Source organism: Podarcis filfolensis (assembly GCF_964270895.1).
Source record: "Podarcis filfolensis genome assembly, chromosome: 9".
Taxonomy (NCBI): Eukaryota; Metazoa; Chordata; class Lepidosauria; order Squamata; family Lacertidae; genus Podarcis; species Podarcis filfolensis.
In genome coordinates this window covers 57,291,287-57,304,601 of record NC_139610.1, presented here as the reverse complement: position 1 = coordinate 57,304,601, position 13,315 = coordinate 57,291,287, and the positions used below count along the sequence as shown (strand labels likewise).

The 13,315-nt window shown below is 43.0% G+C and overlaps 1 protein-coding gene across 3 annotated transcripts in view; it reads left to right on the top strand.

Annotated features, from left to right (window-relative positions):
• Window positions 1-13,315, top strand: part of MTTP (microsomal triglyceride transfer protein) — a 33,295-nt gene that overhangs the window by 16,594 nt on the left and 3,386 nt on the right. For all 3 annotated transcript variants that reach the window (XM_083571150.1, XM_083571152.1, XM_083571151.1), the window contains 8 exons: window positions 3,215-3,375; window positions 4,540-4,708; window positions 6,195-6,302; window positions 7,022-7,234; window positions 7,993-8,204; window positions 9,106-9,203; window positions 9,301-9,422; window positions 11,168-11,395. In XM_083571150.1, the coding sequence (XP_083427276.1) occupies window positions 3,215-3,375; window positions 4,540-4,708; window positions 6,195-6,302; window positions 7,022-7,234; window positions 7,993-8,204; window positions 9,106-9,203; window positions 9,301-9,422; window positions 11,168-11,395 (1,311 nt within the window). The remainder of the gene's footprint in view (window positions 1-3,214; window positions 3,376-4,539; window positions 4,709-6,194; window positions 6,303-7,021; window positions 7,235-7,992; window positions 8,205-9,105; window positions 9,204-9,300; window positions 9,423-11,167; window positions 11,396-13,315) is intronic.

The window sequence follows — 13,315 nt, the reverse complement described above, 5'->3', positions numbered from 1 at the left end:
TGTTTTGAAGCCTGCTGCAATTCCACCCTGCTTCTGAGTGTATTCTACTTTACGAGATCCCAGTATAAGATGAGATTCAGAGAGGTGCATGTGGAACGCCCCATGAACATGAGGGCTTTGAAGGACCTACCTTGCCTTTGCAGATCCTTGGTCCTTCCAAGTGTTTCATTGGAAACTTAGAAAGTCGCTGCCTCTGAGTCCTTCCAGACTCAGCAAAGGAAAAGCAATCACACAGTCACAAAGCAACCAGCAAGGGAAAGAGTGTGAGAGTAGGGCTGGATCTAGACATGTCAAAGAAGTGATTCAGTTAAACACACTGCAAACTCATACAGGGAAATTTGGTAGGGAAAGACAGAGCTCCAGAGTGCCATCTGGTGCCACAGTGTTATATCACATATACAACACATGTAAAACACTTTTTCTTTATGAGCCCAGCTGAGTCCCAGGACAATTTTCTCCCTTTCCCTGCACCACTCGATTCAAGGAAGCAGGTTAAGATCATAGCATTTGCTTTCTGAAGCCAGCTAAATCTGCTTATACCTTTTCAAAAGCAATGAACTTATGAATGCATGAAACTGTTATGTACAGTCAGACTACTGACCCATCTAGTCCAATATTGTCTATTCTGATTGGCAGGGTCAAAGGCAGAGGTCTTTAAAATAATAATAATAACAAAACCCTGCTACCTGTTCCTTTTATCAAGCTGACTTTTGGTTCGAACTGATAGAGCATGGCATCTTATAGGATTCGATTTGAGTATCCTGACAGCAAACAAAACAACAGTGTTCCTATAATCCAAAGACCACTTGGATCAAAGAAAATCAGTGGAACTGTGTGTCAGCCTTTTCTTGGAATAAGGCAAGGGTGTGTCCACAGCAGGGAGCTAAGCCAACCAGTTCTGTCTTGGTTGCCAGTAATCAGATGCTGCTGTAACTGTAGCCATGCAAGCCAGAGTTTGCTCGCCTACAAGCGAAGCATATCTATAGCGTCAGATATAAATAACATGGCTACATTTCAGAATTTTGGGTTGTCCATAGTTGCACTGGACAGGTGATAGCCTCTGGGGGACGGTGGAACGACCCATTTCACAGTTTCATTGAACAACTCTGGTCTAGATGTATGCAATTACAAAGCCCATAAAAAGGGTGAAAGGACACACTGAATTAAAACTGTGAGATGAAACACCACAATGGAAAACAGTGTTGTTTATTTATGAGTCCATCCTTCCACAGTATAATGTGGTTTTGTTTTTTTTATTATTATATATAAAATATAGATTACAAACACAAGCCCCCAAGTTCACAGTATATTGCTGACCATTCTAAGCTTCACTAAAGCCCTGTTCATCATTGTGCTGCACATTGATAGAGAGGTTGGAGAATTCTGATGGGAATGGGAACAGAAATCATCACTTATTTGTCCCAAGTCTGAGACAGGCATCAATCCAGCACATACTATCTGTATTTGCCGTTGTTGCTTTCAGTCTGCAAACAATACGTAATTGGTTATATGACCCCCCCCATTTGCATTACATTTCCTTTGCATTGAATGGGGTATGATAATTAAGTACTTAAGTTGTGTAATTTTGCCGTAGTGGATAGTGGGACAAACTGTAGTTTTTGGGAAAAGGTGAGCAAACAGAAACAGTGCTGTGTGTTACAAATACAGAATGGAAAATGATGCCTTCTTGCACATTAGTGACCACCATTTGAGATTAATAGTCTCCACCTGTGTTCTGGGTCATTAATACACCCCTGCTGAGCATTAATCCACAGGAAATAGCCTCCACCTCACTCATAATTACCTAATGGCTTAGCTACAATTCATGGAAGATGAACTCAGTACTGCTGAAATTGTAGGGCTATTTGTGGCTAGCATCATCTGCTGTCTCTTCACAACACGGACCCTATGGAGATAGGATATTTTAGCAAAGGCTGAGCTGGTATTGATGTGGTTTCCTGATAAAGAGAGCTGAAATAAATATTGTTGAGGGAAAACAGCTGCACCTTTTCTGAGGAATGCTATAGATAATGTTAGATAACAGAAGTGGAGGCATGAAATGTGAGAGCGCAGGCAAAAATACCCGCTCTGTTTCTTTGTGGAAGGTTGTTTGAAATGACAAAGCTCAGCCTTCTGTTTCTCTCATGATTGTTCCCCCCCCTATGTTTTTAGCTGTTATTTTTTTATCTGTAAGCCGCCTTGAGTCCTTGTCAGGGAAGAAGGGAGATTTAAAATGTTGGTTGGCATCTAGGCAGCATATACCATATTTTTCGCTCTATAAGACGCACCAGACCACAAGACACACAAGTTTTTGGAGGAGGAAAACAAGAAAATAATAATTCTGACTCTCAGAAGCCAGAACAGCAAGAGGGATCGCTGCGCAGTGAAAGCAGCAATCCCTCTTGCTGTTCTGGCTTCTGGGATAGCTGCACAGCCTGCATTCGCTCCATAAGATGCACACACATTTCCCCTTACTTTTTAGGAGGGGAAAAGTGAGTCTTATAGAGCAAAAAATACAGTAGTTCATAATTTATGCAGGGCAATGGGAATCTATTGCTGTCTAGCTTCATGCAACATGGATAGTTCACCCCAGTGCTTAGAGTGGGGAGGGGACAGGTTTATTTCTTTTTCATATTCTAATATATTTAGGTCCTGCTTATTCTATATAAACTAACTGATAACAAACTGCACCTAGCGATAGTATAAAAAAATAACATTATATAAGGTATTAAAATGCTCATTGTGCTGAAATAGTATACAAACAAATGACAGCATCAAAAAGAACATCAGCTGCAGATAAAAAGATTTATGTACCTGTCAATCATCACCCCAAGGTGCAAAGAGCTGAAGTAAGATTTGCTGTCCTTTGAAAGCCAAGCAAATATGGAATCGGACTGAAAAAGCATGGAATCACCACTACAGAAAAGGTCATGTGTATTGTATCCATTCACTATACAGCTAAAGGTCACTCCCACACCTACAGTCATCCTGAACAGACTGTATTTGCTTTCTCATTGCCTCCCAATTAGTTCTATGGGAGACATGGGACAGGCTGCAACAATAAGGTATGGGGTGACCAATGTGTTAAAGTTGTCCCTTTCATTTCAGCTATTGTCAGAAAACATGCAGTTGCGTTTTTGACCTGTTGCGATCAGCACATAGAAATACTAACCAGTGGGGAAGATTTACCACCAATTTTGTCCATTTTTGGCAGCTCACTCAGCAGTGGAAGACTATCCGGCCACAGATGGAACCTGAAAACCTTTCCAAAGCCGATGCTGTGAAAGGATTTTTGTCTTTCATTCAGAACTTGAGGAAAGCTACGACAGAAGAGATCCTTCAGATTCTGAGAAGTGAAAGCAACGTGGAAGTCCTGTGAGTTTCTGGCAACCTATTTTTCCATCTCTAGCATATCCATCTTAAATGTGCGAATACACAGAAGGAGAATCAACGCGTTCATTCAGGTTTATCTACCTACGTGGAATCTACACACACAAAAAAACGCTGTGAAAGTGCTTTTTAATAAAGCGTTTTGAAAAATACATTGAATTTTTCATAGCTCACTCTTGCCATCTAGTGTCACATTTGTATATTGCCCTTTACAACACATTTAGAACGTTTTATTTGCAGCTGTGTAGCTGAGTCCCTAAGCTACAACAGCTAATATTTTCTTCTCTTTGACATTAGCAGAAAATTAAAGCACTGTTGTAGGGGCCTTGCTTCTATAATAACCTTTGGCACAGTGCTCAGGCCTGGAGACCCTTTTAAATTGCCTCCCAAAGTAGAAACCTCTGTGGATTGATATAGATGCAGTGTCCCCAATCTCATCGGGGCATTTAAGAGACTGGGAGTAGGATGTGGAATTGCAGCAAACCTTCATTTCCAAGCAACAGAGCCTCAACCACAATGACTGCTTAAACAAGCTCTTTCTTAGCCAGACTTCAATTCTTTGCTTTTAAATCCAGCTTCAAACCCTGATTAAGCAGATAACCTGGTTGAAGTTTGTTGTTGTTGTTGTTGTTGTTTAGTCATTTAGGCGTGTCTGACTCTTCGTGACTCCATGGACCAGAGCACGCCAGGCACTCCTGTCTTCCACTGCCTCCCGCAGTTTGGTCAAACTCATGCTGGTAGCTTCGAGAACACTATCCAACCATCTCGTCCTTCGTCCCCTTCTCCTTGTGCCCTCCATCTTTCCCAGCATCAGGGTCTTTTCCAGGGAGTCTTCTCTTCTCATGAGGTGGCCAAAGTACTGGAGCCTCAGCTTCACAATCTGTCCTTCCAGTGAGCACTCAGGGCTAATTTCCTTAAACAGGATAAATATTAGTGCTGATTCATCAACCATGGTTAAGGCAGGAGGGGGGGGGAAATGTAATTAGCCGCTTGATGTCTTTATTATATTAGAGACTGAGGTGACATTTGAGCTATCCTCATGCAATAAACTGATTGGAGATGCCGTAACCATCACTCTGCCAAAAAAATTTAAAAATGCCTTACAATAAATAATTCCTGGTTTTTTTAATCCCTTCCCTTTTCATACAGTCCCCAGTTGGTTGATGCAGTAGCCTCTGCACAGACCTCAGCCTCTCTGAAAGCTATGCTGGATTTCCTGGATTTCAAGAACAAGAGTGGATCTGTCCTTCAGGAGAGGTTCCTCTATGCCTGTGGATTTGCTTCTCATCCCAACGAGTTACTACTCAGATCTCTAATTGTAAGTCTCAGTGGTGGTAAAGGGAACATGGGTTTACAGAGCAAGAATCATGCTCAGAAAAGGAATTGCCCAGTCTTTCAGAAGAGCTGAAGATGAGCTCATGAAAGTGTGGAGAAAGTGGACAGAGAAAAGCTTTTATCCTTCTTTCGTCACACTAGAACTTGGGGACATCCAGTGAAGCTCAATGTTGGAGGAAAAGAACTTTTTCATACAGTATATAGTGAAGTTCTGGAATTCATTCTCACAAGGGATCTTAGACAAATTCATGGAGAATAATGGTGTCAACGGCTATGAGCCATGATGCCTGTGTTCTACCTCCACTGTCAGAGGCTGTATTTATTTCTTTGACAGTTGCACCTTAATTGCAGTTGTCTCTGAGTGGAGACTCAGTACAATGAAACTAAAAACGAGTTAAAGCAGCCTGCCTCTGAAAGTCAATTGCTGGGAATCACAAGGGAGAGTGTTGCTGTGCTCAGCTCCTCCTGCAAACTTCCCATAGGCATCTGGATGGCCACTGGGAGAACAAGATGCTGGACTAGATGGGCCATTGGCTTGATCTAGCAGTCTCTTCATACATTTTAAAAACAAGGCCATAAGGCTGATATATTATGTACTTAACATGGAAGCAAACCCCATTGAACTCAGTGCTCTGATTTAGCCCTCATGTTTCTGTACCACGAGCCTCACTTTCAACCGAGACAATAGCAAGGATGTGTACTCTTATGAGTCGATGTCCTGACCTGCCTTGTGGAGCAAGTAAGGTAAAGGTAAAGGGACCCCTGACCATTAGGTCCAGTCGTGGCCAACTCTGGGGTTGAGGCGCTCATCTCACTTTATTGGCCGAGGGAGCCGGCGTACAGCTTGCGGGTCATGTGGCCAGCATGACTAAGCCGCTTCTGGCGAACCAGAGCAATGCATGGAAATGCCGTTTACCTTCCCGCCAGAGTGGTACCTATTTATCTACTTGCATTTTGACATGCTTTCGAACTGCTAGGTTGGCTGGAGCAGGGACTGAGCAACGGGAGCTCACCCCGTCGCGGGGATTCAAACCGCCGACCTTCTGATCGGCAAGTCCTAGGCTCTGTGGTTTAACCCACAGCGCCACCCGCATCCCTTTTGTGAAGCAGTAGGCTGGGCTAATTATTTGCAATGGGAAGCAATTCAATATGTCATTTATCCCTTCTCGTCCAGCAGATTGCCTGCGGCTCTTCGTGGAGATACTTTCACAATGGCTGTTTGGCTATTGCACATGGTGTGGCTGGGAAATGAGTTCCTTTTCATAAGGAACGCCGTTTTCCACAACCAAACCTCAGAGTGGAACACAAAAGCACCTGAGATTGGTCTGAAACACCACCAGCTTTTCCTGGGAAGGAATAATCCTGTGGGAAAGGGAACCCAGTGAAACACATCTGAGGGGGATCAAATATACATCCAAGGGTTAAGAGGCAGAAACCAATAATGTCTTTTCTTCTTCATCATATAACAGAATACATATAACAGCCAGATCGGCAGCAGCGAAATCCGAGAAACAGTTGTCATCGTTATTGGGGCCCTCATCAAAAAGCTGTGTGACAAGGGAGGCTGCAAACTGCCTGTATGTATTTTCTTTTCGGTGTTGGAAACAAAAGCAGAATTGTGCAAATATGAAGCTCCATCCAAGCTGACCTCTTTGCCCACTTCCATCTTTCTGGCTTCTTTCATGGTGCTCCTTACATCTGGAACAGCCTTTCAATATTTATGCCCCAAGCCAACTCCCCGCTCATGAAGCATTTCTTTCTGAGAACTGTTCTCGAACCATCCTTATGTTGCCTTACCTGCTCCTTTCATGTAATTCACCTGTTCCTTCCTCGGACCTCTCTCTTGCCTGGCTATCCCAGTTTTGTCCATCTAATGAATCCTCTGAGGTGAAGAGATCATGTCACTTCCATATTCTGTACAGCAACACAGCACACTGGTTTGCATAAAATCTAATATTGTATCAGCAACAACAATAGCTTTTGCTCTCATAGGTGTCTCTTCCCACCACTGCCACCACTAGCCTCTCCCTAAATGGTAGACCTACTTTATTCTTTGCAGTGATCTCAAGGCTGGGAGCTGTGTTAATAATAGTGAGTATATATTGCTAGATTTTATGGAATCTAGCAAGGAGCTCGTGCTATCATCTATCTGCTATACTCCTAGGTGTAATTTTGCCAGATTTCCCAAGTATCACTATCATTGATTTACTACCCAATCACATGGATTCCCCACCCCCACCCCCACTGACCCCCTCAATATAACAGTGTTTTAGGAAGTTTTGCATTTTCTTTCCAGGCTGTTATGGAAGCCAAGAAGCTGATCTCTGGAGGTTTGAACAGGGCAAAGACGGCTGATGAAGTGAAGGTCTACCTTCTGGCATTGAAGAATGCTGTTTTGCCTGAAGCTATTCCAGACCTTCTGAAATACGCTGAGTCGGGAGAAGGCCCCATCAGCAATGTTGCTGTTTCTGCTCTGCAGAGATATCACCACTCTTTCATTACCAGTGAGGTAAAATAATAGAAAATTGCCCAAAGACAAGATGGCACAGGTGGACATTTCAAATAATGTGTCTCTCCCTGCCTGATAGTCCCTCATTTAAATATCAGGTGTTTCTAAGTAAGATAAATATTCCATTTTTTTTATCATTCTATGTCCTGAAGAGTCTGGGAAGACATTTTTGAAAGCAACCCCAAAGTTTTCCCCATAAGCCTCATATTTGGGGGGCATAGGCAAGGTAGCGCTAGGTCCTTGTCCTCTGCCCTGGACCAGTGAGCAGGATTTGCATTGTAGGAGACATTTGTCCATCTATCCATCTGCATATCACAAGAAACTGTAAAATGCTATCTCAATTCCGGCTTATAGCCCTAAAAAGCATGAGGCTCTTTCTAGAAGGGGTGAAAAGAAGAATTAGGTGGGTAGTTATATGGGAGTTTTATCTATCATTCACTCCTACAGCTTCCAGGTAAGACTCGTGACTCACGTGATTTCCCATCATCCCCCCCACCTCCCAGAACAAGCTGCATGTCAGTCATAAATTCTTCCTGGTTATACTTTCGCATCCAGTCTGGGGCTGGAGGAGTCCCATTGTTTCGGACTGGTCCTAGTATAATATTCATGAATTTTCATACTATACTTGTATGTTGTTCCTTGAGAAGCCAGCCCACTGATCTGTTTTTATTTATTGGTGATAAATAAAATTTCCTGCTTTTGTTATGCTGCCAGTTATGTACAGGTGATGAAACTTGACCAGATTGTGTCCCCATTAGGTGAAGAAAACTATGAACAGGATTTATCACCAGAACCATAAAGTTCACGAGAAGACGGTACGCACCACAGCAGCTTCCATCATCTTCAGCAACAATCCTTCCTTCATGGAAGTGAAAAACCTCCTGCTCTCTATTGGAGAGCTGCCTCTGGAAATGAATAAGTACATGCTTTCGCTAATCCAGGACATTCTACGTTTTGAAATGCCTTCCAGGTATATCAAGTTTCATTTGTTATTTATGTTTCTCCACTTGCCTGTGCATAGTGTTGTTTCAGGGCAAAGGCAAGGCAGCATTTGGTGGGGTGGGGGCTGTACTGGAAACATGTACACCATGTTCAGTATAAATCCACCTTTTTAGACCAGGGGGGTGGGGGATTCAGGAGAAACTGCAAAGTATTGAGGCAAAAATATCTGTCTGGTATTTAATGGACTGGTTATTTTTTCCTAAAAGAAGGGGAAGACCCTTAGCAGATCTAATGTTTAAAATAATTTCATTATCCTTCTCTTTATTGGTAGACTACAAAAAATGCATTGAGATGTTAATTTTTCATTTCTATTGTGTTATGCTAGAAAATCCAGGATCTTTGGCCTAGAGCAGGCACCCCCAAACTCGGCCCTCCAGCTGTTTTAGGACTACAGTTCCCATCATCCCTGACCACCGGTCCTGTTAGCTAGGGATGATGGGAGTTGTAGTCCCAAAACAGCTGGAGGGCCGAGTTTGGGGAAGCCTGGCCTAGAGCACTTGCAGCAATGCCACATTCGCTGCCTCCCTCAAGCCTCCTCACCACATCTGAATATTCCTATAATTGTTATTCCTTTACTGTTCTTTTAACCAGTGAATTTCTTACATAAATAAGCAACTTCATCGAACAATTTCCTCCAGTGGTTCTTATGCAGTGATTAGAACTTTACAGAATCATCAGTGATTTCAGCAACTTTTGGGTTAAGACCTTTTGCAATCTGTAGGCCAATATAATAATAACATTTTTATCTTCTGGTTGTGGTCTTTTGATTACACTACTCAAGCAACACAAACCTTCCCATTTGCTGCATGTTGCCATTTGTAGAAGATATTTAATTTTCTGGTGGTTAAGGACACTTTTTTGTGTTTCAGCAAAATGATCCGCAAAGCTCTGAAGGATATCTCCATTCATAACTACGACCGATTTGCGAAAACAGGTTCTTCCTCAGCTTTTTCGGGTTACCTAACACGTAAGTGACTAACAAACTAGATAGTAGGTTTTCATTACATTTATTGACACTCAGTTTCACCAGAAATCCTTACAACTTGTCTCTCTGTTTAATCAAGGTTCTCCGGATGTGTCATCCACCTATAGCCTTGACATACTCTACTCTGGCTCTGGAATCTTAAGAAGAAGTAACCTGAATATCTTTCTTTTCAATAAATATGCTCAACTTCATGCCAACCAGGTAAGTCCCATGCGCTACTAGAGTAATAACTCAGCGAAAAAGTATAAGTGTGCAGCTTGGACATAATGTGGTCGCTCCATTATACCATACTTTGAACCAATGTGCGTAGCAGCTGGTGGGTTGAGCCCCTCAAATGGAAATGTAAGAAGCTGCCTTATAGTTTGGGGTCAGACTGTTGGCTAGGTCAGTATCCTCTGTTGCGATTGGCAGAGCCTTTCCAGGGTTTCAGACAGAGGTCTTCCTTATCAGCCTCCTAATCAGAGATGCAAGAGAATAAACCTGGGACATTCTGCATGCACTCAGCTATGGTGTCTCCCTTAAGAGTGTTCCCTTATCCAAGGTTTGTTATAGAAGTAGCACTACCATTTTTGTTTGAGCTTTTGTTTTTTTGATGACAGTGGGAGAGTGTTGTTGCACTCATATACTGCTTGTGAAATTCCCACAGTCTTCTGGTTGGACAATACAGTCATACCTTGGGTTACAGATGCTTCAGGTTGCGCTCTTTCAGGTTATGGACCTCTGAAACCCAGAAGTACTGGAACGGATTACTTCCAGGTTTTGGCAGTTGTGCAGGCACAGAAGTGCTAAATTGCACTTTGCGCATGCGCAGAAGCGCCGAATCACAACCCGCGCATGCGCAGACACGCCGCTGCGGGTTGCGAATGTGCCTCCCACACAGATCACGTTCGCAACCCGAGCATCCACTGTACAGGAATAGATGGCCCTTTTGTCTGATCCAACAAGACTCTTCTTATGTTCTTACAGAGGCTGTGTTTATATGTAATACTAAACCACAGTGTAGCCCTAAATGGATGAACCTCCACAAGCCCAATGCCTGGCTTGCATGTTCCTTCCCTGCCTTCTCCTCCTCCTGCTTAGTTCTCCCCCGCCCTCCTATGATGGCATTCAATTTCCTCAAATCCTTACTGTCCAAACAAACCAGGAATCCTGTTCTAATCAATTTCAAACTAAGACAACTTCAAACTATGAGTTATCAGTTTGCTTTATTGAACAGAGTTATTTTTAATCCAGAATTCCAGATTTGTATATAACACTAAGATGACATTCAAGGAAAATTGGCAGTCATCTTGGCAGCTTTGCTCTGGTCACATTGGAGGTGTACAGTCATACCTCGGGTTACAGACACTTCAGGTTATGTTTTTTTGGGTTACGGACCTGCCGAAACCCAGAAGTACTGGAACGGGTTACTTCCAGGTTTCGGCGGTCGCACATGCGCAGAAGTGCTAAATTGCAACCCACGCGTGCGCAGATGCACCACTGTGGGTAGCAAATGCTGTGGGTTGCGAATGTGCATCCTGCACGGATCATGGTCGCAGCCCGAGTGTCCACTGTACTATGCTCTGACTTTCTGAGGGCTCACCCTGTAGCATTGAACCATGATGATTTAGCATTACATGTGAACCAGTCTAGACAGCAAGTGTCCAGATGCAAAAGAGAACAGGCCTATTCCATCTAATAGTTGTGCAGAAGAAGGAATTTCAGCAGCTGCAGTTTTTCACACCCTTGGATGAAAAAGCCACATTGATAAAACTTTCTGTGCAACTCTTACCTAAAAGGAGCCATGCCATGCCTCTCTTTTGGACACCTAGATATAAAAGCAGGGCATGGGCTGATGGCAAATTCTGCAGCTACCTTGTGGACTTTAAAGAGGTATGGATGGCATGTGCTTGCCTGCAAGTGGTCATCATTCATCATGCAAGCTGTGTGCTCCTATCTCCTTTTAGGTGGTGATTGAGGCTCAGGGCCTAGAATCCATTATAGCTGCATCTGCTGATGAAGGTGAAGAAAATCTAGAGTCCTTCGCTGGTGTGTCAGCGCTCATGTTCGATGTTCAGCTTAGACCCGTTACCTTTTTCCAAGGGTATGGCGATCTCATGTCTAAAATGTTCTCAGCCACTGGAGACCCCATAAGTGTGGTGAAAGGACTCATCCTTCTGATGGATTACTCACAGGTGAGTTCTCCATACCGGGCAATTAAATAGCTTCCGTGCATAGATAATATCCTTTACTCCCCATTTGACATGCACTTACGGGGAGATCACAAGTAAGAACAACCAGAACTGCATTAATTAATTTTGACTGCAATCCTGTGCAGGATTTGCTATTTTGGAGCAAATTCCATTGAGCTTGATAAGAATTGCTTCTGAGTAGACAAGCATAGAGTTTGGATTTGATATCCCGCTTTATCACTACCCGAAGGAGTCTCAAAGTGGCTAACATTCTCCTTTCCCTTCCTCCCCCATAACAAACACTCTGTGAGGTGAGTGAGGCTGAGAGACTTCAGAGAAGTGTGACTAGCCCAAGGTCACCCAGCAGCTGCATGTGGAGGAGCAGGGAATCGAACCCAGTTCACCAGATTACGAGTCTACCGCTCTTAACCACTACACCACACTAGCTCCAATAGGGTTGCTGTGGGCTTGTCCACACTTCTGCTTGTCCCTTGCTTAGGAAGAATGGGTCCAAGTAGTTTTCCGCTTGTCTCATTCTTTCTAGGCAGGGGTCCGAGTGGTTTTGCCTTTGGCCTATTGCTTTCCTCTAGAAAATCTGCTCTTTAGTGCTAAATTGAAGCAAAGCCAACGGGAGTGTGAGAGGGGGGGTGGGGAATTGACATTTGCTCCAGTTCTGTGGGTTTTCACAGGGAAAACAGCAGAAAGTGGAAGTGTGGATGAGCCGTCTATATTCCCATTGGCAGGAAGTGGGAGATACTATCCTCCCATTAAGTTATTCAGAGTCTACATGCAACCAACTGACAAATGCTAAGCTCAAATGCTTAAACCTCATCAAGGGGAGAAATCACTGACATTCATAGTTTCACAAAAACAAGAAACAAGCCACATTTTTTATAACTGTGCTTAGCTGTGACGTAACACAATACACCATTTTATGTATCGCTGTTTTCCCCCCAGTGTTTTATTTCTTATTCACCATATGATTGCATATTCCGAAGTGCATGTAGTCATGGGGAAATGTCAGGTATTTTTCAACCCATGGCAACAGTTTCCTGTAGCATTTGATTGTATTTCATTAAAATCTCATATGAATGAGTACTTTAAACCTCCCTTTTTGATATAAATCCCATTGCTGCAACTAAGTGTAATTGAAAATCAGATGGAGTTATGAATCTAGGCTAAGATTCATATGTTTGTTTAGAAATGTACAGAGAGCCACCATTACCCAATATGGTTATATTGAGTATCAGACAAGGACTGGGGCAACTCAGGTTCATATCCCCATTTAACCATGAAGCTCCCTGGGCGATCTTGGGTCAGAGACTCTTTTCCAGCTCAACGTACCTCACAGGGCTAGTGTAAGGATTAAATAGGAGGGGGGCACAGGAGCAAGCCCTTCCCCCAACACACACACACATAAAAGAAAGAGGAATCTCTGCCCTTTCCCCGGGACTAGAGCAGCTCCATGGCTAGTAACATGAAGTCACATTTATTTGCTTATATTTTACAAAATTATAAATCACCTCATAGCATGAAGCCATGGGAGTGGTGTGCAGGATAAAAATAGAATAAAGCAGAAAAACACAAGCTCTAAAAGCAAATGAGCCCAATGTGCAGATTTGCTATTATTTAAAGCATCTTTAAAAATCTGTCTTGCTGAATTACAATAAAAAAAACCTATTCTTTCCCCCATTATTATTATTTTTTTAACAAAGCAAAGGACAGTGGAAAAAAGTGCGCTTTTCAGTGCCACCTGCTTCTCCCATGTTATACACCTTCCATTTTGATGGGTCTTACTTCAGCGTAAATTGTGCATTGGATCTGGACACATCATGCCTTGTCTCAGGCCATGTAGTATGGCTATATTTAAAGTTAATCTGATTTCCAAGTCCTGTGAACTTTAAAATCTTGGCTGTCTATCAG